General features: G+C 40.1%; 1 protein-coding gene across 6 annotated transcripts in view; it reads right to left on the reverse strand.

Annotated features, from left to right (window-relative positions):
- Positions 1–27902, reverse strand: part of pard3bb (par-3 family cell polarity regulator beta b) — a 227837-nt gene that overhangs the window by 4989 nt on the left and 194946 nt on the right. For all 6 annotated transcript variants that reach the window (XM_067603150.1, XM_067603151.1, XM_067603155.1 and 3 more), the window contains 3 exons: positions 19366–19442; positions 684–899; positions 259–366 (listed from right to left, as the gene is read on the reverse strand). In XM_067603150.1, coding sequence (XP_067459251.1) covers positions 259–366; positions 684–899; positions 19366–19442 — 401 coding nt within the window. The remainder of the gene's footprint in view (positions 1–258; positions 367–683; positions 900–19365; positions 19443–27902) is intronic.

Consider the following 27902-nt stretch of genomic DNA (forward strand, 5'->3'; position numbering starts at 1 on the left):
TGTAATGGTGTAGAATTATATTACAAAAGGCTTTAATCAAACTTTATTTAGCGTTTTAGAACAAACGACTTTCTTTTTTTAATTTCTTATGTGGCAGTCATTTACAGTACAATAAGTACAATTAGGTGCTGTTTTTCTCCTGTTGGTAAATATCAACAGAAAGGGTACAATATGAGTCACTGTTGAAACAAAGCAAGAGGACATTTCAGATCTCAGATTTTACTTGGGAGCCATCTTCATCCACAAATTGCACCTTACCTGTAACCAGCCCCAGCTCCACGGGTCATAGTGTCGTACCGGAGACCGCGAAGTGGAGGGGTAGGAGACGGGGGCACATCTTGCCTCAAAGGCCCTCTCTGCTGGGAGCTAGGAGCACAAAACAAGGAGTGGTCAGGCAGTGTGAGAGAGAACTAAGAGTAGGAAACAAAGAGAAGTTGACCATTATCACTTTATGAGGAAGAACAGGTAGAGACAGGTAAGGCTGTATTACGACACAAGATAAGAACTGAATTTCTCCATAAAGTTAACATCGTTGAATAAAGTTATTGTCACAAATTCAAGACAGGAGTCGATAAGTGAAGCGTTACTTTCAAAGTACTCTACATTTCTGACCCATGTTAAAAGTCTCTGTGTTAAGTATTATGGATCATGTGATAGAAAGCAACTTTCTCGCATTTAATCACCTTGGGTGGGGGTAGTACCCAGGGTCAACACCCCGAGGGTCCCCTGGCCGTGAGTATGGCTGGCCGGGGGGATAGCTGGAGTAAGATGGACCAGACTGGGGGTTGGGGTTGGGGTAGGACGGGGCCTGAGGGTATCCCTGTGGGGCCTGGGGAGGTCCGGTGTAAAGACCTGACCAGGGCTGCATGGGGTAATCAGCTGGATCCAACGGACCTCGTCTGGAGAAGAGAAACAAATGATGCCTTGAATAAACAGTAAGTTATTATTTAACAAGTGAGTTTCCTGTACTTGAAAAATGAAAACTAGTTTTATCGTGCACTGCAAACAATGTAAACGGTTCAGTCTACTCATTCCCTTAATGAATGAGCGATCAGGAAGACACAACCTTTTTGACCATCCACCCATCAGTGGCTGGACTCTTAAAAATGCAGATACTGTCCTTTTGTTAACAGTACTGAGCTTGAATCCCAACCTAGCAAGTGTAAAATGTACAACAGGTTTATATATCGTAATTTACTTATTCAAAGTTCTTTGTTACGCACAACTTTTACTTGATAGACTACTGCATTAAAATCTTATAAACAATAGTCTGAGGACAGCTGCGTGCATTAAGTGTATAAGTCATTATACTGTATGTCTTTTCATTTGATGCTTTGTAAAAAGAAATGTAATGAAAGGCAACAATACTGAATCAGTGAATAAAACATTTTGCCCGCCAAAAATCACTCAGTATCAAACAAACCATCAAACAACTGCTGGCACTGTTAACGCTGGGTTGGAATTGTTTGGTTCTTGCTGTTCTTTTCATGTCTTTTAATAAGGGAATATCTGCAAACTCTAGTGCCTCACTTGTTGCTGTTTCTTTCTTGTAAATCAGTTGACTAAATGGCTAAAATATTCATGAAAATCTGCTATAAACAATTTGTTTGTGACTGGGGAGAGAGGAGTGAAAGAGAGAGAGAGAGAGAGAGAGAAGTACACACACACACAAACACACACACACACACACGCACACACACAGACAAACAGCCAACAGCCCATCCCAGCCAAAGATCACATAGCAACAGAATATAAGTGACATGTGACAGTTTTAAGTGGGCTAGAGCTCAGTTAACACACACACACGCACACACACGCACAGCTGTGGTAATCTAGTCCAGTCCTGTTAATAGATATCGATGTCTTGTGCCCAGTGGAAAGCAAGTACACAAACACGTGTCGTCCACATAGCTAACATTATGAGGTATTACATTTTATCTCTCTGTCCCTCTGTCTCTTTTTGTTTGTCTACGTTTGTTTCTCAGTCTCTCTCTCTATCAACTCATTTCCTTCTCTTTTCTCTCCTTTCATTTTAACTTATACTTCAGTCTTATTTCTTGCATTTCTGTATGTTCATGCTTGCTTGTGTATGTTCATTCAGTCTACTTAACATGTTGGATTAATACACTTCAAAATAACGTGTACTTGAAACATTCGCTTGTGTTAAAAATGTGTTCGGAGCAGAATCCCGTTAAACTCTCACCGAGTGTCATAGTGACACTTATCATCATGTGTAGTTGAGTGGGCGGGGCTCCGTAGCCTCCGACCAATCAGAGAGCTGACCTGTTGCCTGTTGCCTGGAGATAATGTTAATGTTCACACAGCCACAGAGGCAGACAGACAGAGTGAATCAAACACAGATTTGTTCATAAATACTTTCACAGAGCACACACACACACACACACACACACACACATACTCACACACACACACAGAGTGCTGGTGGTCTCCATGCTGACGCCTGTGTATGTCAATTTGGGTGGTCAGCAGTGGAAAGTGTCTAACTAACTACATGCCCATCATGTTTGGGATATCTGCCTCTGCCCCTCCTGGCTCTATATCCACTGTGAATGTGTATTTGTGTGTGTGTGTGTGCGCAGACATTTTTTGCTTCCCTGTCAACTCATCTGTCAACCTATCTGTCATCTGTCTTCTGGTTTTCAACTTATTCTGCTACACTTATTGTAAGTCACTCTGGGTAAGCGTATCAGCTACATGTCTCAAATGTCTCTCTTCTTGATAGCCACAGCGGTTTTTGTCTGCTTCTCTTCTGCCGAGAAAGACTACCAACGAGTCAGTCTGCCAGCTGCCCCGCCTGTCCATGTGTCTGCCTCTCTCTCTCTCTCTCTCTCTCTTGCTCTTTTTAGAAGTTTTATGACCACAAGTCTGCATGCACGTCGTGGCTCGCTATCCATCTCTTCTTGATAGCCACAAGCCTGTATACCTGTGCCCATATCAGTCAGTCAATCTGTCACTCAGCGTTTTGCCCCGGGGCCGTGATAATGTCACCGAGGCAGAGATAAGAGCAGCGGAGAGGTGACGGAGAGGGGAAGAGGGCAGGATACGGAGAAAAAGAGAGATATAAGACCCGAAGGAAGGAGCGGGTTTGAAGGAGAGATGAAGAAAATGGAAAATAAGGCTGTAAAAAAAAATTACAGGACAAACGAAAGCCTGACATTTTCTATTACCTGTTTAAATACGCTATGATTTTTTTGTAATGTTATCTGTTCTGCCACTTTTCCAAATTAGGATACTATATCACTTTCTTCTCACAGTATCAGCAATTATTAGTGAAAACCTGTTATGTAGAAAATGAGATGATGCAGAAAGGGCCAGTAATGACAGAGATAAAAAAGATGAGTTAAAGGAAGGTTAGAGGAAGATTATATGTGGTCAGAGAGAGAGGGGAAGGATTAAGATGAGAAACGGTGACATGAAAAACGGAAGGGGGCAAATGTGGAGTAAAAGAAGAAGAAAGAGAGATGAGGATGGGAAGCAGGGAGGAGTGAGAGGCTAGTAATCTGCCCATAATTTTAAAGATCAGACAGTTGAAAGGACCAAGGGAAATTCTTTTTTCCACCTCACTAAATGGCTCTTTTTTCCCCCCCCGACATCTGAGATCTATCTGATGTGACAATTTTACTGTGTATGGCACCACGGCTCTGGCCATTCAACTTGCTGCTTTATGTTCGCTCGGTGCCTGCTTAGACTTCTATGCGATGCAAACTTCTGCTACTGCCTGACAATCTAACAGTGATCTACTGGAAATCAAGAGAGAGAGAAAAAAAAAAAAGGAAAACATTCTTAATTTATGGATCTCTGGGAGGGTTGGGGTTTTCAGATACTACATAAAGCTGGAAATATATGAAGCGAAGGAAAGCAACTGCAAGATCCACATACTTTTCAACTGATAAGACAGTTAGGAAATCCTTGAAAGTTATGGGAGTATTAAACAGCCTTCAAATTATAATTGATTTGTTATTAATATTCTTAAACTGACTAGTGCTGAACCAATTAGTTGATTCATTGATTAAAAGAAAATTAATTGCCTGCAATTTTAACAACCAAATAATCATTGACGTCATTTATGAAGTACCAAACATTTGCCTGCTCCGGTTCGTCAAATGAGGAATATGCTGCTTTTGTATTCGAACTACTTTCTGGCGTATTATAGAATAAACGATTAATTGCGAAAAAACAACAGAATAATCAAAAAAATAATAATAATCATTAGTCGCAGCCCTAGAATCTACTGAGAGTTGCCGTATTGGGGATGGAGTGGAAATCCAGTGAGAATCTTTAGGGAATCCATTGTAAATCCGGTGGCAAGTTTGGAATTCTCTCTCCAGGAACCCAGTCAGCACTGCACAGCAGCTGGGGATTATGGGGTAATGAGGATAGAAGCCATTACTGGCACACAGACACACACATAGACACAGACACAGACACAGACACACACACACACAGAAACAGATAATCATACAGTATGAGAACTAAAACACAGATATAAACATACACACAGAGAAACAAACACACTAAACACACACACACACAAAGATAATCATACAGTATGAGAACTAAATCACATATAAACATACACACACACACAAACAAATACACACAGACACACACACACACACAAAACCTTAGCTTAAATGCAGCGCTGGCCCCTCCCAAACCTCACGTACTCTGGAGGAGGCAAATTGGCACACAGCTGGAGAGGACCAAATGAGGAAGCTGGTGGTCTGTGTGTGTGAGAGTTTGTGTGTGTGTGTGTGTGTGAGAGAGAGAGAGAGAGAGGGATAGAGATAGAAACAGATGTAATGAATGAGAACAGTTTCCTGGCACATGTAACAACTAGTTTAACATAATTGAAAGAATAATCAAACTAAAATGAAAGAATTGAAAACATCCCAATCATGAACAAAAAAAAAAAAAAAAGCCATTGAGGGCTCAGCTTGAGTTGAAATTCAACCTGTAATACCTGTTTAAGGAGGACTTCCACAGCGCTGGTAGATATGACAGCAGTGCGCAGAGTATATTGGTTATTCTAAAGGATAATTGGGAGTATTTCCTCTAGGTCTGACAGTTATTTAGAGTAATGTGAGCCTTTCTAATTCCCTGGTATTTAAGAGATTTCTTATGGATTTCAGAGGAAACAAGGAGTTGTTATATGCCCTCTGCACCTGCCTCTCTCTCTCACATATGCACACACACTTTCACTTAGTCCTTCTAAAAGGGCTGGATACAGCTGTTATTCGAGTTGAAACACACATACACACAGACGCACCCACCCACACAACCATCGATCATCCCGGGCTGTCTCAGAGAGACACAAATACCTCTAAGAAAGAGAGACAAGACATAGCGTGGTGACACAGCACATTAAAGAACTCCTGAGAGTATATGACAGCCACATTGCAGATGGATTGTCTCAATAAAACCGAACCACTAAGACACACACACACACACACAAACAACACCTCGATATGAGAACAGAGGGAAAAAGTTTCAGATGAGAGGGTTATAGAAGGTGAGGGAGAGAAAGAGGTGGAGGTAAAGAGTGATATTGAAATGATATGGTTGAAAGAGGAGCGAGGGGAAAGAAGAGATAAACTACTGCAGGTTTAATTTGGTTACGTCTTTATGAGTCTTTATAGAGCTGAGTCCTCACCTTGTGTTGATATCCATTTAAAACAGATTTTGGTTCGGAGGTTAGGAAAATACTTCATATATTCAAATTGTATTCAACAGTGTCAGATTATTTGTCAATGAGAGTCACGATATTTTGACAGTCTGGTAATAAAACAGATTAATAGCACAAATTGTTCCACAACTGCTGTTGTAATGTCATTTTGTGAGCCACGGTGAAAATGGAGCTGCTGTGATATAATGTCTCTGCAGTTCAACTAAGTTTAACTTAGTTTCATCTTCCTAATGTGATACTTCATTATGAAGCTTTAATCACAGAGGCATCACAGTCCAAACAATGAGGCAATAAAAACTTAAGTGAGAAATAATGAAGGATGGAGAAATATTTTACCTTCTATCTGAGGTAGGGTAGGAAAATGTCAGGAAAGTCTGTTTGCTGGGAGACTATACCGAAATAAAAATGAAACCTGCGTCACGTCTTGGTTTTTTTTTATTATAGTCATTATTGGTTTTGAACTGCGCAGCAAATCCTATAGACTTTAACGCATCAATACGTATATTTTAATTCATAGCATCGGATTTGTGTAAGAAATTGACTTTCAAATGAAAATCATCTGGTATTCAGGAGATGATAAAACAAGCTTTGTCAATGATTGAAAATAAGACAAAACAACGCTCAAAGAGTCTTCGGCTATATGCAAATCAGCTAATGTATGTGCTGGATGAATTTCTATTTCTATTCACATTTGCAGCATTAGTATGACTTCAGGAAGTCAGGGGGTTAGGTAGGTTAGTTAAGGATATCTGTTTTTGCTCAGTAATTTGCACTAATCAGCAAAGTGCTTAAAAATCCAATTATATCCTAAGATGCTTTGGGGGGGATCCCGGGATGTAATTATGAAAGTTCTGTCATGTATTGTTCTTCAATACCCTGTTTATTAGAGTCCAAAAACGGCAACACAGCTGCCAGAGTGAGGACACGAGGCTCTTTGTATGTTAATGGTGCTACAGAATAAGCGTGCATGTGCACAAATACAATACACAACTTTAAAAAATCTAATCAGAAATCACTGGTTTTCAGAGGCATCTGGCAGGCAGTTAACCGAGATTTTCAGTCATCATGCAGACAAGATAAGACTCTCACTGTGATTGGCAGTTGTCTTTGTTTGACTAAGCTAAACCACGCTAAGCTGCTGTCTTGAGCACACTGCACAGGTACAGTATGTGGCATCTGGAAGTGGAAAGTGTGAGTAGTGAATAAACAAACTCTTACAGAGGTGAGTCATTATGTCTGACGCCTGAAGCAGCAGTGAGAGGTTTTTTTTTTCTGTTTTATTGGAGAAGCTCAATAAGACACTAGGCTGTTTTCCTACTTCTGGTTAAGTGATTACATACTGTGTGTCTGAGTGTATGTGTGTGTCAGAGATGGTATTTTGTTGGTTCAGCTGTCAGTGTGGTTTGTGTTGGTGCTTGTGTGTTAGAGACCCTTAAACCTCCCTTGACCCCTGACCCCTTGAAGTCACATGATACTCCACTTAGATGGGTCAAAGGCTAAGAAAGGGTATTATCAACCAGGAATACGGGACATAGACATAACATTCAAAGCTTCAATACCATTTGGTAAAGCTAACAACCATTTGGTCGAGGACTGGGCCATTGATAAGTCAGCTTAACTTCACGTTTTAGTTTCATGGACATTCCTGAGATAGGTAAAAAAAAAAAAATGCGGATTTTCAGGAGCCTACCACAGGCTAGTCAAGGACAGCAATGTTATATATCCCTCCCAATATCTGAACAAAGACTTTATATCAATACAAGTGGACATATTAATAATAATATGATTGTCTACTGGATGTTCCCAGAGCTTGACTTTGCTGGGTTTGCCCCTAAACTTTGGAATAGTTTACATCTTACTATTATCCAGTTTAACCAAAATTAAAAAAAAAACTTCTCAAAACTCACTTACATTCCCTCGCCTTTTATAATTGATATGTGCTGTTTTGTAAAACCGATTTTATTGTTCTTGTTAATATTATTTCTGTTTTGTAACTATTTTATTTTCTATTGTAAATTCTATGGTAAATATGAATCTTGTTGTTACTATCATGCTTTTCACATGAGGTACTTTGTAACTTGTTTTGAAAAGTGCAACAAATATTTCTTTGCTTACTTTTTTCTTTTTTTTTCAAGAAATACTGGTTAAATGTTTATAGCTTTGAAGAGTATAAATTGATGAAAATGATAAGACGAAATCTCTATTTGAATGAACTGCTGTGGTTTAGTGACCTAGAGGGCAGCTAAATGCAAATACCAACCTGAATACCAAACACATTTGAATCAAATAATGTTGGTAAGAAAGGTTGAACTGATAAGACTAAGAATCATCATCATCATCATCATCGGTGGGGACTCTTTCAACGACTAAAATGAAGATGCAATTCTTAGTTTCTTGACCTGCCTGCTAATTTTGTTTTAACGACTGTATGTAAAAGTCGTAAAAATGTAATTACCCAGGACCTCGGGGTGGGGGCAGATGTCTGTTAAGATGACTGGTCAACAAGGGGTTTACAGGCAAAGAGCAGAAAACTAAAAATAACGTCTTCATCTGTATTCCTGTCAAATGAGCAAAGAGCAAAGGTCAGAGAGAATTTAGATGAATGTAAAGAGGAAAAGAAGGTGACGTAAAATGATGAAAAAGAGGTGTGACCAGAGACGGCTGAGCCAGAAAAGAAAAGAAGTAAGAGGAGGAAGGAAAAGACAAGGATGACGGTAAGACATGGGAAAGGGATGGATTGTTTCCGGGGAAGGCACGAAGCTTACAAGAAGTCGAAATGATAGTGATAGTGAAAGAGAAGACAAGGGGAAAAAAAGGTTGATGAGGAAGATAAGGAGATGACGATGAGGTGGAAGAAAATGAAGAAGGAAAAAACACTACTGAAGAAGGGACGATAAATAGGACTACAAGCAAGACAGATTGAATCTCTCAGATGGATGTCTTGTGTGGCCGAGAAAAAAAAAAAATGAAAGGAGGAGGAAGAAAGGAGCGGAAAATGAGAAGGGAAGAAGAAGAAAGAAAAGAAATTGATGGGAGGGGGGAAATGGAGAAGAAAAGAAGAAGAAGAAAAAAAAAAGGCAGAGAAACAAGTGCTGCCCTCCAGAGAACTGGCATGCTGAAGGTCAGCATCTGCTGAGAATAATGGGCCCTATTTTAGAGGGACACACACACACGCACACACACACACACACACACACACTCCCGGATGCTTGTTCATACAGTTCACGTTTGAGTGAAACTAAACACCTTTCAGGGTCTCCTATCTGTCTTTGTCAATAAAGTTCTGTCAAAAATGATTAATCCACCTGGAAATCATGAATTACAAACTGACCAGTCCAGGAAACTAACATGATTACATTCCCCTGTGTGTGTGTAAGTGTGTGTGTATATATACACACACATGTGGGTGAAACATGCCATGTATGTATCAGGGTTCAAATGTGTACAAGGGTGTACGATACAGAAAAGTGCAGCTATAGTGTCAAAAGAAAAAAAGAACGACAAAAAAAGGCAGGGGGTGAAATAAAAATGACCACAGGAGGATAAAAAGGAGGATAGTGGTGAGCAAATCAACAAGCGTGGTAAAGTATGAGTAAAATCTGCAGTGAGAAAGGGGAAAACAGGAGAAAGAATTACAACGGAGCACAAAAAAGTACCAAAAAAAAAGATGGTTGTGAGAAGAGAAAGCGAAACAGTACTGAAAGAAAAGGGAAAATGAGATGGGAGAAGGACAGAGGACAAACCCATTAGAGGAAAGTGAGAGGAACTGAGGGATGAGGGCCTTCCAGATGGTAGAAGACTGTTGCCTCGGAAACGCAGAGAGGGCAGAACAATGGGGATTTGGAGTGCTGTTTCGCACACCATCATAATACGGCCATGCCATTTGGAAACTGAGTGATGAAGCTACAGCCAAAAATCGCAGAAACTGTCAGTTTACACCAGGCAGACTCTCAAAAAAACCCCCAACAAATTCTGATCAAATACATTATCAATACACAAAGAAACATGTCCCGTACCGCTACACTATGGGGTCGAATGTCCTTCAAAAAACCTTTGTTCGTGTCATTGCAACTCATTTTCCGTTGCATTCGCTCTCTCGTCTTGCCTGTTAAAGATAAAGTGTGCAAACAGAACATCTTGAAATAGCACAGTGACATAACGTGATCAGCTGTGTTTGCTCAGCCAGATTTGAAAAAAAAAAAAGATTCAAATGGCAGCACTCCTGAGGAAACTGAGGAGAAGAAAATGTTTAAATGCACCTTATAATATGTTCTCATGGAGACTAATAACAAAGTATAGACTTTACACATTGTGAAATACAGAAATTACACAATGTTCTTGCATTTTATCTATTTCTTTTGATATAAATGTATATTTTTTTTGCAGAAATATTTGTTCTGCATTCAGATTCCTGTCACTGCACAGATAGCACTGGTGCAATGATTTGTTGTTATGTATAGGAGATTTAATTACCACTAAACCTTGTGGCTATACCATCTGCTAACAGGCCACAACATACACTGAATACCTTTGCCAGCAACAAGAAAGGATGCGGGTCTTAACTGAACCCTGGTGAGCATGACTTTCTTTTGCGCCATCGCCCCACTCGTCTCCAGCAGCGCTGCTCACACTCGCCACATGGTCGGGGGACCAGCACACTCTGGTCGTCTTCTTGTGTTGCCAACGGTGCGCTCGGCTCAATGTTGGTTTCAGTTCATTAACGTTAACGAACAGAAACTAAACAAAAATACTTCAGGGATAAAGAATATTATTCGTTGTCCATCGCCGTCAAAAAAAGAGTCACACTATAATATACAGCACTTTAAACTTTCTTATGTTTGTATCTTTTTCCTCTTCCTTTCAGTCTCCATCATCACCTGTGACCATGAGATTACCATACTGAAATTTGGATTTTGTTTATTAAGCATACCTATTGTCATGGCACAGGTAGCATTGATAATATTATATGTTGTCTGGTCCAGGGGATTTAATTACCACTAAGCCTTTTGGTTGTACCAGCAACTAACAGGCCACAACATACAGGATATGAATACCTTTATTGCCAACAACAACCTGAACCTCAGTGAGATTAACAAGTTTTCTGCAGTCTCTCCACTGGTTTCCCTGCAATGAGCTATCATTGTACCTGACAGTCTCAATAAAACAGCCACTTGCTATCATCCGCAGCATGCCACTCTCATGCGTCCGTATCTTTATTGTCCACTTGGGCTCTACCCCCTGACCTGCTAATATTAGCCAAGTATCGCCCTCTTGAACCAATCAAAATGACGGATGACAGCCTGTGACTGTGACACTATAGATGAAATTGTCCCAGAACACACCGAGTAAATAAATTTTTGTATAAATGTTAGCTTTACAAAATATATAATTATTACATCACTGTTAAATTACATGTGTTGACAAGCTGCAAAATCAAAAGGAAATCATAACCTTGTCACAGGGAGACCAATTTAGAAAATGGCAACATCAAACTGAGCAATGAGTGATGTTAAATGGTGCAAACCAAATTGTTAGCTGTATCAACGTTTAGATATTTGAATCTGTAACAGCCATAAAGACAGACTGATAACATTGGCAGCGAATTGTCTGCATCTTGTAAGTACCCGAATGGGCCATCTATGTCTATCTACATTGGGTGAAATCATTGAAACTAAAGGTGACATTTAGTTATGGCAAAATCATACATACCCACTTATAGGCAGTATAGTGGCTGACTTCCTGAAACATCATGAAATCCATTACTGATAATACCATATCCCATTGAAATAACCTCCATCATTTCACATCTTGAGCCAATAAGGTTCTCCTCAGAAAGAAGTAATAGTTTCAAGCTGGGGACATTTTTGCTCAGAGCATGACCACTGGATACAAATTGCAGACGAAATTACTATCCCCCAATAGCCACTAATTTGGTACATGAAGAGGAGTTTTGAAACAGTACTTCTAACAGGGAGGTAGGAAATTGTAAAAACGACTTTTAAAAGAGGAACAAAAACACAAGCAGACAGGGTTCAAACATGTTCTCAGTGTTTGTATGGTTCCTCAGGAAAAGTAACTTTGCAACCTACGGTATTATTGCTCTATAGTGACTTGTATAAGTATAAATCCGTTCACCAATTTGACCTACGCAGCCTACTTTCACTGCTTTATTTAAATGTCAAACCTGTGCCTGTTGCAGTAATAAGAGCTGCTTCCTAATTCAACAGATTCATAAATCATCATAAAAATGTTCCATTTTGTGTCAAAGACTTTCAGTTCAATTTGTGCAGACACTCATTATGTTGCATGTAATAGTTTTTGGGGACACAATAATTTTGCAGGCACAAACACATCTATCTATCATTTAACTATCCAATATAAGTTTTGAGAATGTCTGTAAAAACGCTCGTAGCAGTGCAGGGATGGCAGATGGTCATTAGAACATTGCCAGATGTTAAAACTTCACAGCTGCAAACTGTTGAAATGTATGAAGCACAGTCCATCTACTTGTTCAAGCAGTAAATAATAATGTATAATTGTTTGATGTATTTCAAACATTCAAACAGTCATAAAGTATAGGCAAACCATCATTTGCCTATCTAAATAGGCACAATAGGTGTGTTGAAGATCACTATACATGAGCAAAGTATCACTTTTTTAGAATTATTTTTTATTGTTTACCAGAGCAAAACAAATCAACACAACCACATGACACAAACATCTTCCGCAACACTGCACAAGCATAGATAAGAGCTGCCTATTACTGTTCTCTGATTTTCAAAAAGTATCCCATTGTTGACTTCCAATCTTGAATTGTTGGAGCCAGATTTGATTTCCAAAAATTTTAAGAATAATTTTTTGCATACCAAAAAAAAAAAAAGAAAAAAGAAAAAGATTATCCAGCCCAATGGATACCTTATCTGGTACAGTCATGCAGAATACGAAGTGAAGGAGATGAAGAAATATGACACTTGAGGACTGTAGTTAACCATTGATCCAAATCAAGCCATAGCTTTTGAACCTTCCAACAATCCCAGAAAGTGTGAAACATTTCATTTCGAGTTCATTTAGCACTTGATGCACACATCTGAAGCCTTGTTGTCGAATCTGTGAATCCTTGTCATCAGTTTATAAGATGTAAAGCATAATTAACAGTAACCTTATAAGACATATTCAGTAATTTTTTCAAATTTTCACCAATATATGTTCTGCCCAAATCCATGTTTTATTTAACTCAAATGTTCTCAAGTAAATTCCTTCTGTTGTAAGAGTTTTGGAAGAGCAAAGTATCACATCTGTACAACTGCAGGATACCCAAAACATTCAGGGTCCATACTTGTGGAAGCATATCATACTCTTGTCATATGGGGACCCACTGGTTCTGCAACACATTATAGGTTGTAACCCGACATTTTAAAAAACCGTGATCTAGATCAAAGCTTTGACCAGAACTCTGTAAAGCAGCAATGGGTGAACACATCAGAAACACTAGAAGCTAGGAACAAGAAAGGGTCAAGAGAGAAAAAGAGAGAGACCGGGTTGGGGGTAGGGGTGGGGGTTGAGGGTGGGGGGTGTGTTCTATGAGAGGAAAGGTCTTTCTTGGGATCCCCTTCATGGCTAACAAACAACCAGAGTCTCGATGAGTCCAGAGACACACAGAAAAACAACTGGACAATGGGGCAGATTGTGCAGGCGGTTGTAAAGTGGTCTGGGAAAATCTCAGGCCTGGTTGGGAGGTCTTCTCAAGAGAGATGGAGGGAGAGAGAGACAGAAAGAGAGAAGTGAGAGACATTCCATTTCATTTCCCTCCTCAACAGAGCAGAACGATATTCAACAATGTCCTTTTCATCCTGAGTTCAGAGATAATGAGGAGGAGAGGAGGGGCTGAGAAGAGATGCAGAGAGCAACGGCAGAAATAAAAAGGTAACAAGTGACGAAACGCAACTAAGGCTACGTTCACACTGCGAGCCTTTGTGGTGAATTCGGATTTAATGCTCAGATCCGATATTTTTGTTTGGCTGTTCACGTTATTTTTAAAATGTGGCCAATATCAGATTTGAGTATGAACTGGTCACGGGCCTGAACTGACCCGCATGTGCAAAAAGAACAAGAACAAAGACGTCACACGCAGCATGCTGTCATACAGAAGTAAACATGGAGGCAGTGTTTACAGTTTCATTGATAAGTTGATGTGTGGTGGAAGCCAGCGGATTCGTGAGCAGATGATAACGAGGACGAGCAACGGCTGCTACTTCTGTACCGAGGTGTGTGTGGATGCGGAGTTGGAGCCAGGGGTGGGGGGGGATTGTGACATGAACGGCTTCATGGAAACAGATTTCATCCAAAAATTTCAGGATGTCAAGGGCTACTTCTCACTTCATCTGTCAGCACCTCTCCATAAGACTCTCACACAGACCGGTTACGATACAACCTCTCAAGTTTTGCTTGTACAGAAGTGTCACCCCAAATATTTATGATGTCTAACACCTCACTGTCTCTCCTCTGACTACCTCCATCACAGCTGTCTTCCATGTTTGTATTCACAAATGTTGATCTAGACTGACGTAAAAGTTGCATGAATTCCGAATGACTGTTCAGACTGAGGTCACGTTGCAGAAAATCAGACCTGTATCTGACTTAGCACCACATATGAAAGTGGCCCGAATCAGAATTGTAAAGATCAGTACCATGAGATTTGTGCTGTTCGCTCAGTCACATATGAGCAAAACCACAAAATCAGAACGGGGTCACTTTGGCCTGCAGTCTGAATGTTGTATGTAAAAGAGACATACAGAGACAGAGCGCAAGACACAGTGTAACATCTGCTTTCTAATTACTAATAATCTAATTATCATTGTAATGAGGAAGTGACAGCATTCCCAGAAACCTGAATGGCACTTCTGATTGGCCCTTTTAATCCAATAAGAGCAATAACAAGGAAACATGGGAAAGGGTGTTTGGTTAATCCAATTGGGTCATGGCTGTGTTTCGAACAACTGATTGCTGTTATCAACAGGAATCCTTGGAGAGCAGAATCATGACTTTAATCAAAGTTGACATAGTCCAGGTCTGTGCTGTGAAACTAACATGCAGCTGACATCTTCAAGAACAGTCATCGACAGAAATATGGGCTAATAGAAGAAGAGCGCCACCAAACCGCAGAAAACATGCTAGATAGGTTTAGTTGATTCATTTCAGTGAGTTATAACACACTGCTGTAAACCAATTATCATTATTTCTTATTATATTGGTTAATGGCTTCCCATGTCATTTTTTTGAGGTTATAAAAGTTTCTTTTCTTTTCTTCTTTCCTTTCTATCTTTGTAGATTGATGATATCATTAAGGTCAATATTTTTTGCTACTATTTAACATTGTTAACAGTAAAGATGAGTCTGCTGTGTAATCTGTCAACTTCTTACCTTGTTTTCTTTCTTTTAGCTTTGTTTTCTTATATAAAAGAATAATATGGGAGAAAACACACACGTCTACGAGTGTGTGTATAGAGCGAGTGTGTAAATGGGGCAGTAATGGTGCACACATGCTAGGGGCGAGACCTGCTAATGTTGTTCATATACACACTGTGATAGCCATCTACTGACCCCAGAATTACTGAAACACACACACACACACACACACACACACACACACACACACATACACAGTTGCATACACACCCATATACATAAGAGGCATGTATACGTGCTCACACATTTCACTTGTTTCAAACAGATGTACATTCATGTTCAAACATTAACACAAAAGTGACGAGTGTCAGTGACACATACCATGTAACTGCAGCTTACAGGTTTGATTCCAGCCAGGAATGTTTGCTGAACATCATATCTCTCTTAGTACACGCCTGTTCACGTAACACACGGATGTAAATGTTATCTAAATCCTGAACAAACCAGTGTAAAGTGTCCTCAAATGTTTAAAATTCAAACTGGTTCTCACACGGATAAAAAGACGCACATTCTCTATAGAGGTCCTTTGTTTCAGTATAATAACAGTACTGAGAAGAAGTGAGATGGAAGCATAGGGAAATGGTGAATCCAGAGAGAGAGGGTGAGATGTGGAGGATGAGGGTGAATAGGATGAAGAGGTAATTTCAAGAAAATGGTAGTGAGAGGAGACCTCGGGGGGATTTAAAGTGAGAGGACGTGCTCTGTTGTGTCCTCCCTTCATTCTTTTTCTGTGTCTTTTAAATGAAGTAGAAGTAATAGTTATTATCTTATATATATATATATATATATATATATATGTACATGGATTTCATTTTGGGATACATAACAGCAAAAATTTTGAATCGGTTTAATCAACATCATGTTTAATTACTCTAACCAAAATCTATTTTAGTGCTGGAAACCCACTTCAAGTGACTCTAGATGCAGATGTCAGTTTTTGTCTGATATATTTATTACCAAAAAAAAAAAAAAAAAAAAAATAATAATATTATGTAAAATATACAGTAAACCCTCGACACATTCCTCTGTATGTCATGAAGTGACATTTGCTGACAGTTTGTTAGGTAGTGTTTGTGCTTTAGGCAGGGAAACATCATCCACTGCTGCATCATGTTTTAATTTTAGAGCCATCAAAATCTTGTCACACACACACACACACACACTCGCGCACACACACACACTCGCGCACACACACACACACACACACACACACACACACACACAGTGCTCCAGTTAACTGATGTTGAGTCAAACATACAGTACCTGACTAAGCACCCTTACAGTTATTTCTGGACTCACTTGGAAATAATAAAAACACATACTTACCAAATACACACGAGCTAATACACAAACATGTCTCCACACACACTCACATATAGGTACACAGGCATGTAGACACTAGATACACACAGTCTGCAAGCTATTTCTGGGCCGGTGGCAAAATAATATGTTTTCATAAGGTCAACAGCTTGGATGTTGTTTCCAAACATGATCTCCATCTTTGACTCTCTGGATATTGCGGCTTCTCTGAGTTAATTGACAGCGAGAGAGAAAAAATTGTAGACAGAGATGCAGAGGCAGGGAAAAAGATAAATAAAGACAGAAGGAGGAAAAGATGAGTTCCTTTTAGATGTAAATCTCTGAGAGGGGACACATTTCTGGGTTAATCTATCTATTTAGTTATGGCTTTTTGGCTTTTAGATTGATGTGTTTAACTTCTCGTTGACTCTCTTCAAATATATTTGGCATCAGCCACATGAGACTGGACAAAAAAAGAAGGCGTTATGTATGTATAGGGCTGTTTACTGCAACATACTGCTAATCTGTCTTGTTATCTTGCTCATGGAAGCAAAACAGCTCTTTAATGTAGTGTAATTTCCTGCCATTTTTACAGAAGCGTAGCTGGTGTTGCTTAAGAAAGTCTCTTTTCAGAGTCAAATTTGCTGCTTAAAGGCTACAACATGTAAAGCGTCACTTAGTAATCTTGTTTTGTATGCTATATAGGAAAATGTCATATGTAAGAAAGCTGTACTATTAGCAGTGTGACTGCTTTAAATTGCAACTTGAACCATGTAGAAAAATGTTTTGGATATGTTACCAGGTTGTAAGGCGACATAATAATGCCACAGTGGCTTTTAAGGAAAAATGACTCAGGGCCCTTTTCAAACATGATGCATGGATGTAAAATTGGCACAGCCTTTACAGATTACGGTGCATGTCTCAAAGTGGAAACCGAGACATGGTGTACTGTATGTGAGTGTGTGTGTGTGTCCAATTTCCCAAGGCTCTTCAGATACCACAGCCAGACCTCAAAACTATCATCACTGTTCTCGCTCCCATCTGCCAAAGTCATCACCCACACACACACAGACACTCTCCCTCCCTCTCTCTCTCTCTCTCTCTCTCTCTCTCTCTCTCACTCACACACACACACATACACACACGCACGAAAGAGGTGTGAAAAGCCATCCCTCACCATTTTAACAGGGGTGGGAATCTGGCTATAAACTTTCTAATGTTCAAAACTTCTGTCTGTCATTCCACTCGCTGACTTCTTCTTCTCTCTCTCTCTCTCACTCGAAGACACACAAACATTTGTTGTTGTCTGGTTTTTGTCTGCCGAGGTGTTAGGTGAGAAGAAGCTAGCGGCTCTGTGGTTAGCGCTGTTGCCTCACAGCAGGAAGGTCCTGGGTTCGAAACCCTGGCTGTCCCGGGTTCTTTCTTCTGTGGAGTTTGCATGTTCTCTCCCCGTGTTTGTGTGGGTTTCCGCCTGGTTCTCCAGTTTCCACCCACCATCAAAGGCATGTATGTTAGGGTTAATACTCCTGTCAGTGGCCCTGACCAAGGAACTGGCAAAAAGAAATGGAGTTGGTCCCGGGGCGCCGAACTGCAGCTGCCCCGCTGCTCCTAGTGTTTGTGTATAGGATGGGTCAAATGCAGAGGATCAATTCCCCCACAATCAATAAAGTACTACTTCCACTACTTCTTTTTCTTCTTCTTACCGTTTCACTTTACACTTCTCACTTTAATGAGTGGTTTTTTTTTTTAGATACGAGTTTACAGTGCAGATTTCTTCAGCTACTTTACTTGAGTACATTACTAAAGTACTGTTGATCTCTGTAAGGTCATGAAAAAAGGGGATATGGAGAAGAGTAAGATATCAAAGGGGTAAGAGGAAAAGGGGAGAAACAAGAGAAGGAATTAAAGAACAGCGAAAAAAGAAAAGAAGAAAATGTGGAGATGAAGAGATAGGGAAAGAGCGAAGAAAGAAGAAGAGGATTAAAGCTGAGGCATTTCAGCCGGTGAAAGTGGTGATGTTGCAAATGAAAAATGAGACGTTGAAAGACAAGCAGTGACTGATGATGCTTGGTGAATATAATATGTCTGCGACTGTGTTTCACATTAAGAGTGACATGTTTATATGGTCAATAAGTAGCTGTGGTTCCACAAATGTTCAAAAAGAAAATTTAAACAAACTTTTAAGTAACTCAGGATGCAAATATTTATCTGACATCAGAAAACACACCGTGAGAAAAATGGAAATAATTCATCAAGAATCGGTTAATATACTCAGTTAGTTGCGGTTGTTCTTGTGTTGGCTAATGTTGGTGATATTTCATTCTTTCAAGAGGAAAACTACTAAATGCACTGAGCAATAGGCTAAAGCATGGTGCACAGAGATAGTTGTTATGTTCCCCTGCTTGACGGTCGAATATGACCAGAGCTGGACCCTCACGGCCACACAGGGCTTCATGTATACAACATTTGTGAGAGAGTGTAGCGCTTGAAATGATGTCTTTTTGAAAAACTAATTAAAAAAAACAGTTGCCAGAATTTTTAAATGGAATTTGGGGAATTATGAGTCAATACAACATGCAGACACCAGATATAATAGCTGATGTTTGAAGTTAGAGAGTCTAAAAACACCAGAGAATACACTCATGATGACTCTGAAAACTACTGATAAGTACAAGTAAGTTTTGGTTTTGGTGGGGGAGCAGATCTAGGAGTCAGGGATCAGTTTTCAACCCCCGTCTGAATGCGTGTTCCCCCGAGAGAGAGGATAAGGTGAGTTCCTGGCTGAGACTGAGGCCTCCAGAGACACTCGGAAAGAAGACTATGAAGATTTAATTGGAGGGTTCAAAGAGAAAAGAGAGGAGAGAGGAGAGAAGACAAGACAAAACAATGAGTACCTTGGTAAGGACGCATATTGACGTTCCACCTCTTCATATCGTGGTGCCAATCGATGATCTGCTCCTCTGCCTGGCATCTGGTAAAGACAGACAGTTGGTAAATGTTGAGCTTGTGTGACAAAATCTTCAAGTAAAATGGCAAAAAAAAAATGATATTCCTCTGCCCGAAGTTCTAAAGTTCTGAACTGCAAAACTGTGAGCAGAAGTTCATAATCTTAAGCCCCCATATTTCCTTGTGTGTGAGTGAGTGATACAGAGGTAATTTAGGATTGACAAAGGCTAGTTATTAGGGATTTAGAGTTAGAGTTTTGGGATTCTGAGGGGTTTTTTTGGGAGTAGGGGGAGAGGGGGGGGGGTCTCCATCCTAGATTAGGTTACTTGAAAACAGGATGGAGTCCACACACACACACACACACACACACACACACACAGAGAATCACACATATAGTCACGTCTCATCTCCATCTTGAGCAAAAAAAAAAAAAAAAAAAAAGATTAAGTCAAGCTGCTGACAGTCCAATCTCTCCTTCTTCCTCTCTTACACTTGATCTCACTGGTTCTCTCTCTCTCACCCTCTCTCTCTCGCTCTTTCTGTTACTCCACTTACTCCCATTCCTCTCTCTTTTTGCTCAAACACACACACACACACACACTCTCTCCCTCTCTCTGTCTCTCTCTCTCTTTCAGAGATTATCCCGGTCTATTCAGTAGGGATATTCCAGCTGCTGCAGCGCTCCTTAAAGAAGCCGACTAAACCCCAAACGTCAACAAGCTCCATTAACTGACACACACACACACACACACACACACACACAGACGTACACACAAGCTGCTCTCTCTGTAAGACACACTGAATATTGCAAATGAGACTCATTTTTATATACTGCGGGATGAGAGAGTGATGCAGGTGATTTAGTGTTGTGACTATGCATACGTGCTGAACTGTAACATAAAAAATAATATCCAGCGACAGGAAGTTCCTTCCCTCGCCACTCAATGCTGATTTTGTTGATAATACATATTTCTATCTGATAAAATTGACGTTTTTCTTAAAGTACTCTGTCGCACCTCAGACAGGACATCAGTGTATGTCATCTTCTAGACATTTAGCACATTTAGAAACCACTATGTCCTGTAAAAGTAGGGTGTACGCCATGTTCCTACATGGTGGAAGACACGGTAAAAGGGTGCCATTATATCCAGAAGAATATAATAGAAGGAGGGTGAAGTGTATGTTTGAGTCCCAAGTGATGGAGACAAAAGGTTGAAGGTTTTATAAAAATCTGGCTGCTTCTTCTCTCCTTGACTGAAGGTAATGTCGTCAACGTAAAAGGTGCTGAGAATTAGATATTACAGACCACAGCTTTTTCTTCTCTCCCTGCCTCCTTTCTTCTTTCTGCATTCCAGGGAATGATGCCAGGAGGCATATAAAACACATTTTCTGGTCCTACTTTCTTTTGAACACCTGTTTTTATAGCTTCAATATCTCAGGTAGAGAGACAGTGGGATATTAGGAGGGAATAGAGAGGTGGAGCGAAAGAATGAAAAGGCATTAGATGGAGAAGAAAAGGAGGAAAGAGAGAGATGGAGCGAATGAGAAGTAAATGAGTTAGAGAGAGTGGGTGAGGAAGATAGGAGGAGGGATGTTATGAAGCCGTTGAGAAGAGATGGGGGGGGGGGGGGGGGGGGAGGGATGAGAGGTGAAATAAAAAACAAGGGAGAGGACGGGGTGAAGACGGGGACGATTGGAACGAGATGTTAAAAGAGGGAAGACAGAGAGATGGCGAGAAGGGTGAGAAATGAGAAGGGGAGTGACTGCAACATCTGGCAGACGGGAGAAAAAAAGAGTAAAGGGTGAAGAGTAGAGCTGAAGCTATTGTCAGAAAATTAATCAGCAACTATTTTGATCATCTTTTTAGTCGTTTAATCAAATATTAAGTGGTTGCAGCTTCTCAAATGTAAGAGTTTGAAGCTTTTCTGTGTCAAACATGACAGTAAACTGAATATCTTTGGATTTTGGACTGTTGATCAGACAAAACAAGACACCTGAAGACGTCACCTTGAGCTTTAAGAATTTATTTTTTCTGACATTTTTATTGACAAAAAGATAAATCGAGTAAATAATTGGCAAATTAATCAATTTTGGAAATGGTCGTTAGCTGCAGCGCTAGTGAAAAGAACGCAAGAAGTCATAAAGGGAGAAGTGAGAAGAGAAAATTAATTAAAGAGGAAGTCAGGTGAAAGGATAGATTGTTCTTGAAGGATAAGACTGGGATTATTCTGTAATTTCATGTCAAGAAATCTCATGGAAACACCAAAAAACAACAATTCTTTAGGTTGCCTCCCAATCATTTCCCATCCCTGTAAGTGGCACTTAGCCAAAAGCCCCAGACAGAAACCTTTAAAAATCATTTTTAAAATAAAATGTCTGGAAACAACTGTACTAACAGTACTTCACAAGGGGTGCACTTGTTTGGGGACTATTTTCAGATGCAGACTGTGTACATTTGATGCATTAGTGAGTATTTACGGCATCGAGAAGGTGTATGTCAGATGAATAAACTGAAGCACCTATATTCATCATCATGTAGGAACGTTTTATTTTTTTAAATGAGATTTGTTGAACATTACAGAAAATTACAAGCCTTGTCCTTTAAAAAGGTGTTGGAACCAGAACCTGAGTACTGAATATGGTTTGGTGCTTGTCTTTGTGTGTTTCCACACACATGGATCAAGAGCAGATTACTGCGTGGTGCCACAGGCTGAGTAAACACAAACAGATGAGTTTGTAATGAATGTGCATGTGTGTGTGTGTGTATGAAGTGAGGAAGTGTATAGAGTGTAAACAAATATCTCTATCTGACCACTAATCACACACGCACATGCACAAACACAGTGTTGTGTATTGAGGGCGTCTGAGGCATAAATGTTACTCAATAACAGCAAATAAACGTATTCATGAAGAACACTTTCACCCTATAAATTAGCAAATAATAACGTGTGTGTATACCTCTCTGAGTGTGCCTTTGTGACAAAGCTTTTATACAATTATGTTTATAGAAGTTTGGTATAAATACGAGAGAACTGGACAGGAAGTCTGGGATTCACAGCACTGATACTGGACAGCAATGGACACCAAAATAATGAATTTGTGTATTAACATGTGACACATGAAAATGCATTGAAATACAATGACAGGGTGAATGTAGCTTGTGTCTATAGTGCATACTTTGAAAAACTTTTTTGGTCGAGAGAGAAGGAAAATACATATGGTTCTACTGAAAGATGCTGACAGCTAAAAAAAGATTAACAATCACCAAAAACAACTCAGCCAGAGCTAGAAGATCCCCTGGTTTGTTTGTGAGCTGAATGACTCGCTAGCTTTAACTATAGCTGCCTGTATGTCAGTGGCTGTGTGTGAAAGTGTGTGTGTGTGTGTGTGTGTGTGTGTGAATGAGAGAGAGAGAGAGAGAGAGAAAAAAAGAGATGTTAGTAGACTCTCAGCATTCACAACAGTGACATGAGTACAGTGCAGGGCAAACACTATGACAGCTGAGCTTGCGTGGGACATACTGTACACGCCCTCTCTCTCTCTCTCTCTCTCACACACACACACACACACTGTGACAGCTGAGCTTGCGTGGGACATACTGTACACACCCTCTTTTTTCTCTCTCTCTCTCACACACACACACGGTTACACGCACACACGTAGCAACAAATGCACACAATCCATCTTGCCCACACATAATGAGAACATGCACAATCTTTCTATTTCAAGTGCAGCTACTGTATTCACATGCATATCCTCGGTTATGCACACACCAAAATACACACTCCCCTCTCTCTCTCTCTCTCTTCAAGTGCACACACACACACACACACACACACACACGCTTAAACACACACACACTTTCACTCACAGAGGGCTGTGGCGGTAGCGTAGTGCACTGGTTGGGGTAATGGTCTAGTGAAAAACCATTTCATGGCATAGCGAGCAGAGGAGAGGCAGAGAGGGGAGTGTGGAAATCAAGCAGACACACACACACACACACACACACACACACACACACACACACACACACACAGTAAGAGGGGCTCATCTCTCTCCTTTCAACAGACCCTTCAATTTACACACAAAACCAACTGCCCCATCACTCTCAGCAATGACACACACACACACACACACACACACACACACACACACACACACACACACACACACACACACAGTTTTTCACCCTCCATCTTACAGTTTTTTCTCTATCGGTCTATCTTACACACACAGACACACACATAATAGCTCCAATGTCTCTTTCCTTTTCACTCAAGCTGTTTCAAGGATTTCAAAGGGATTTAGACCGACGTGGAGTATTTGGTAGACGCGTACCGCCTCAACGAGAACACTTAGCCCAAATGTGAAGCATCTCTTTTCTTTCTTCCTCCCTCTCTCTAATCCTTTTTTGTGCTTCTTCTTCATCACCCCTTCATCATCTCCCTCCGCTACTTCTTCTTCATCATCCCCCCGCTGGACTCTTTCTCATCCTCTCTTTTGTCCACACCTCATCTTTTCCCTACTTTGCTTAAGTGAAATTCTGAGTACTGTTCACTCTCTCTGCCTAAATCTTACTTAAGATCTATTTTTTTTGTCTCCTATCTTTCATGCTGTTGTCTTAAGGCACCTCCCTTTCGCTTTTTTCCATCCGTCTATCACTTATCCCCCAACATACAACTTTATCTTCCTGTTCCCTTCCCATTTACTTCCATTTTTCTGTTATATTCTTTCCCCTATTGTCTTTCGCTACCCCCCTCTCTTCCTAAAATCAATGGTGACAAAAAAAGGAATGGCATAATCTCTATCAGTCACTTCTTTTTCCTTTCGGTGCTATCCTTCCTTCAGGACCCCCACCTGTTCTTCTTTTGTGCTCTGTATGACTAATAGAGAGGGGGAGGGCTCCGTCTTTTACAATCCCCTACCTTTGTCCTCCTTCCATATGTTTATTTTACTCTCTGTCCATCTGTCTTTCTCTCACTCTCTGAGTCCTTTTCTCCTTCCGGAAATCGATAGAAAAAGATTCTGATCCCTTCCGTCCTCCCTCCATTGCGTGTCCCCCCCACCCTCCGTCTTCCTCCTGTGTAGAAATCGATGAATAAGGGAAGGCTGGTTCTAATCCGTATCAGTCATAATGTTCTGCTCAGCCAGCACTTTAAGGCTGACTCAATTAAAACACAGCTCTGAAGAAGCTGAGGTTTCTCTGTGTGTGTGTGTGTGTGTGTGTGTGTGTGTGTGTGTATAAGTATGTACCCGATACCTGTGATATACCTAATGCCTAAAGCCTGTGCATGTTAGTGTGTGTAGCCAGAGAAAGTATTAGATGGGTGTGTTTGGAGGAGAGCTACCTGAAGAAGCATATAGCGAAAGACAACTGTTCTAATAGTGATGTGCATTTTATAATGGTGTCTCTGGTGAGTTCACACATTATATAATTCTGCTTTAAAATGAATTTATGTCTCAAGTTTGGCATGGAGATTTTTTTTTTTTAAAGATTATGCAGACATATAATGCTGAACTTGCCAATAGAGCTCATACAGTAGATCAATCCCCTGTGTTCAGAGGAAGAAGATTTTATACATATGTCTTAGTACAGCACGTCTGTAAATAACTGCTGGGAGTATGTCACTGACACTACAAAATATACTGTGAAACACGGCCCAAAATGCTCATCTCTTTAGTTTTTGGGTGTCAAACCCAAAATATCATCAGGAGCTGGTCAGACCCCTCGATACCACTGCATAAAACTTGGCTATTGCTTTTTATCAATAGCTGTGTGATGGAAAGATCAATAACCAAAGTCAGTGGTGCGAAAATTAATACATTTCCAACCAGAATTTTTGCTTGTGTTGATGCCATGAACAACACAGAGATGTTAACCATCTCTTTAATATTTTGCATTTTTCTGAAATAGGTCAAGTCAATTTTGTTTATGTAGCCCAATTTGTCTCAAGGGACTTTACAATCTGTATAGCATACGACACCCTCTATCATTAGACCTTCATTTGAGTGAGGTAAAACTGCTTAAATGAAGAAAAACTCCTTTAATGAAGAAAAAATCCTTTAATGAGGAAAAAAATTGATGCTGTGCGTACAGAATAAATAACAAAATAGTATATACGAACCACATGTTGTACCTTCTTCCAACTAATGCTGCATTTTGCCCCAGTGGTGCCTTTTTATGTGACCTTCTGTTTTATTTCTAAAAGACTAGAGGACATAGTATTTGTAGGTTATGTTGCACTTAGTATTTAGTGTCAACTCCATAATTGGTACTCAGCGTCGACCTCAAATTTGAATGTGGCCATTGATCTATGGTGCAAACAGGTACTACAGCCTTTTTTTTCTCGTTCATTACCACCCATTCACACCATGTATTTGGACATTTTAACTTTGTGTCACTGTTGTATAAAGTTCTTATGAAATGAAATAAAAGTTGAAAGAATTACTTAACAAAATGCCGTTGACAGTATTAAATAAAAGCCCTCATTTTTTCTAATTGTTCTTTTTATTGGAAAAGCTTTCCAGCTTCCACTCAAGTATGCCACACGTGTGTAAAAACTGCTTCGGGTTTTTAGAAAATTACAATACAACTTAGGTGAATTTTGTCACCTGTTCATATTGAAAGGCCTTTCTTTGTCATAACTCCACTCCAGGCGTGCTCTTAATATTTCACAGGGGAAAAAGAAAGATTTAGATACACACGGATGCACACACTCAAAATTTAAAAGAAGGAAATCCATTCACACACGACCACATACCTTATCACATTCTCGCACACCCACATGCTACGTATGTTTGATTAATTAATGCACCTTAATCAAAAATAATATTAGTAATATGTCATCTAGCGACCAAGAAAAAACATCTTGTCGCCGTGTGAATATGTCTGCGTGTGTGTGTGTGTGTGAAGTGAGCTATGCTCCGGATACAGAAATCTAACACCTGTCCAGATGTCAATGTGTAATTTATTCTCCATTTACTTTCCAAACTCACATCACATTTAGCTTATAACCTTCATCACCTGTATGCCGTTCATGACAACATGCAATGAGTTATGACACCATCCCATGTCTCTCTCTCTCAAAAAAAAAAAGAGATGAAAATGTAAACCGAGCCCATTCATCCTCTTCTACCCCAAACACTCCATCTTTCTAACCCCCCACTTCTCTCCATCCATGCATGCTTCCTTCCGTTAATTCATCCCTCTGCCCTCCCTCGCAGCGTCCCGGTCTTTCTATCTACAACTACAAATCCATTAATTTACTACTGTATAACATCCCTCTGTCCATCCATCCATCCATCCATCCATCCATCCATCCATTCATTCTAGAGAAAGTAGTAATTGCAGCTGCTGGTGAAAAGCCATCCATTTTCTCAGGCTAATTACTACAGCCTCTTAACAAAGTAGCACTAAAGGAGAGAGAGCAGACAAGCACACTCACAAGCACATGCTTCTTCACATTTAAATGCAAGTTCAGCTCTGCACACACACACACACACACACACACACACACACACACACACACACACACACACACACACACAGCTATTCAAATGAGGCCTTTCCATAGTTCATCATTCTGCTAATGAGACTGTGTTGACCACACAGGAGACAGTCACTCTCCCAAAGTCAACCACAGTATGTCCTGCTCATCTCTCCATTTAAGAGTAACATATGGATCAGAAACATAGGCTGCTGCCTTCATAGGATTTGTAGGTTTGTTTAAATAAATATTGGTCATTCTTGTTGTTTTTCAAAAGCATATAACTCCACATGACTTTTTACAATTAACCAGCCTTTTCAGCTTTGTGATATAAAATGAATATACAGTACAAAGCAGGGGTGCTCAAATACAAGTCTCACTTCAAAAATATACACCAAGGGTTCATTACATGATGATATTTCAGTACAAAAATCTCCAGAATAGTATTTCTGTATTAATAGGAGACCTTCGTTGTGTAACCATGTCCTTCAAAAGGTGTGATGGCCAGTCGGAGACACTGGTGTTCATTTGTGAGGGCTTCACTGTGTTGTTGAAAATGTCATTGATTTAACAATTATTCTGTTGGAGGCTTGTCATGACTTCAACTTTGTACTAACCCTGTTCTGGGGATAGTTGTGTTTAGATGGGGCATGTTTAATGTCGTAGTGGCGTTTTACTTTATCACTCTTCAGTATAGCCACTGTTTCCACAAATACACACAATAGTCTTGTTCTTCTCTCAGGACAAAATGAACACGTATTTCTCAGTCCACTTATCCTTAAATACACGGTTCTACTGTCAACCTTTCATTTTTGTATTGGCTAGTTTTGACAAAGCCATATTACTTTTTCAACCAGAGCTCTAACATCAGACAACAACCTTGTTAACTGTGGCGACTAGCGAGAGGCTGAGTGAAGACAGATGAGCTGACGTGATAGCGATGTGTCAGTCAAAAGTGCTGCAGAGAAATCTCGCTGCCTGTCTGGATTAAATTTGCA

Source organism: Thunnus thynnus, chromosome 11 (genome assembly GCF_963924715.1).
Source record: "Thunnus thynnus chromosome 11, fThuThy2.1, whole genome shotgun sequence".
NCBI classification, from domain to species: domain Eukaryota; kingdom Metazoa; phylum Chordata; class Actinopteri; order Scombriformes; family Scombridae; genus Thunnus; species Thunnus thynnus.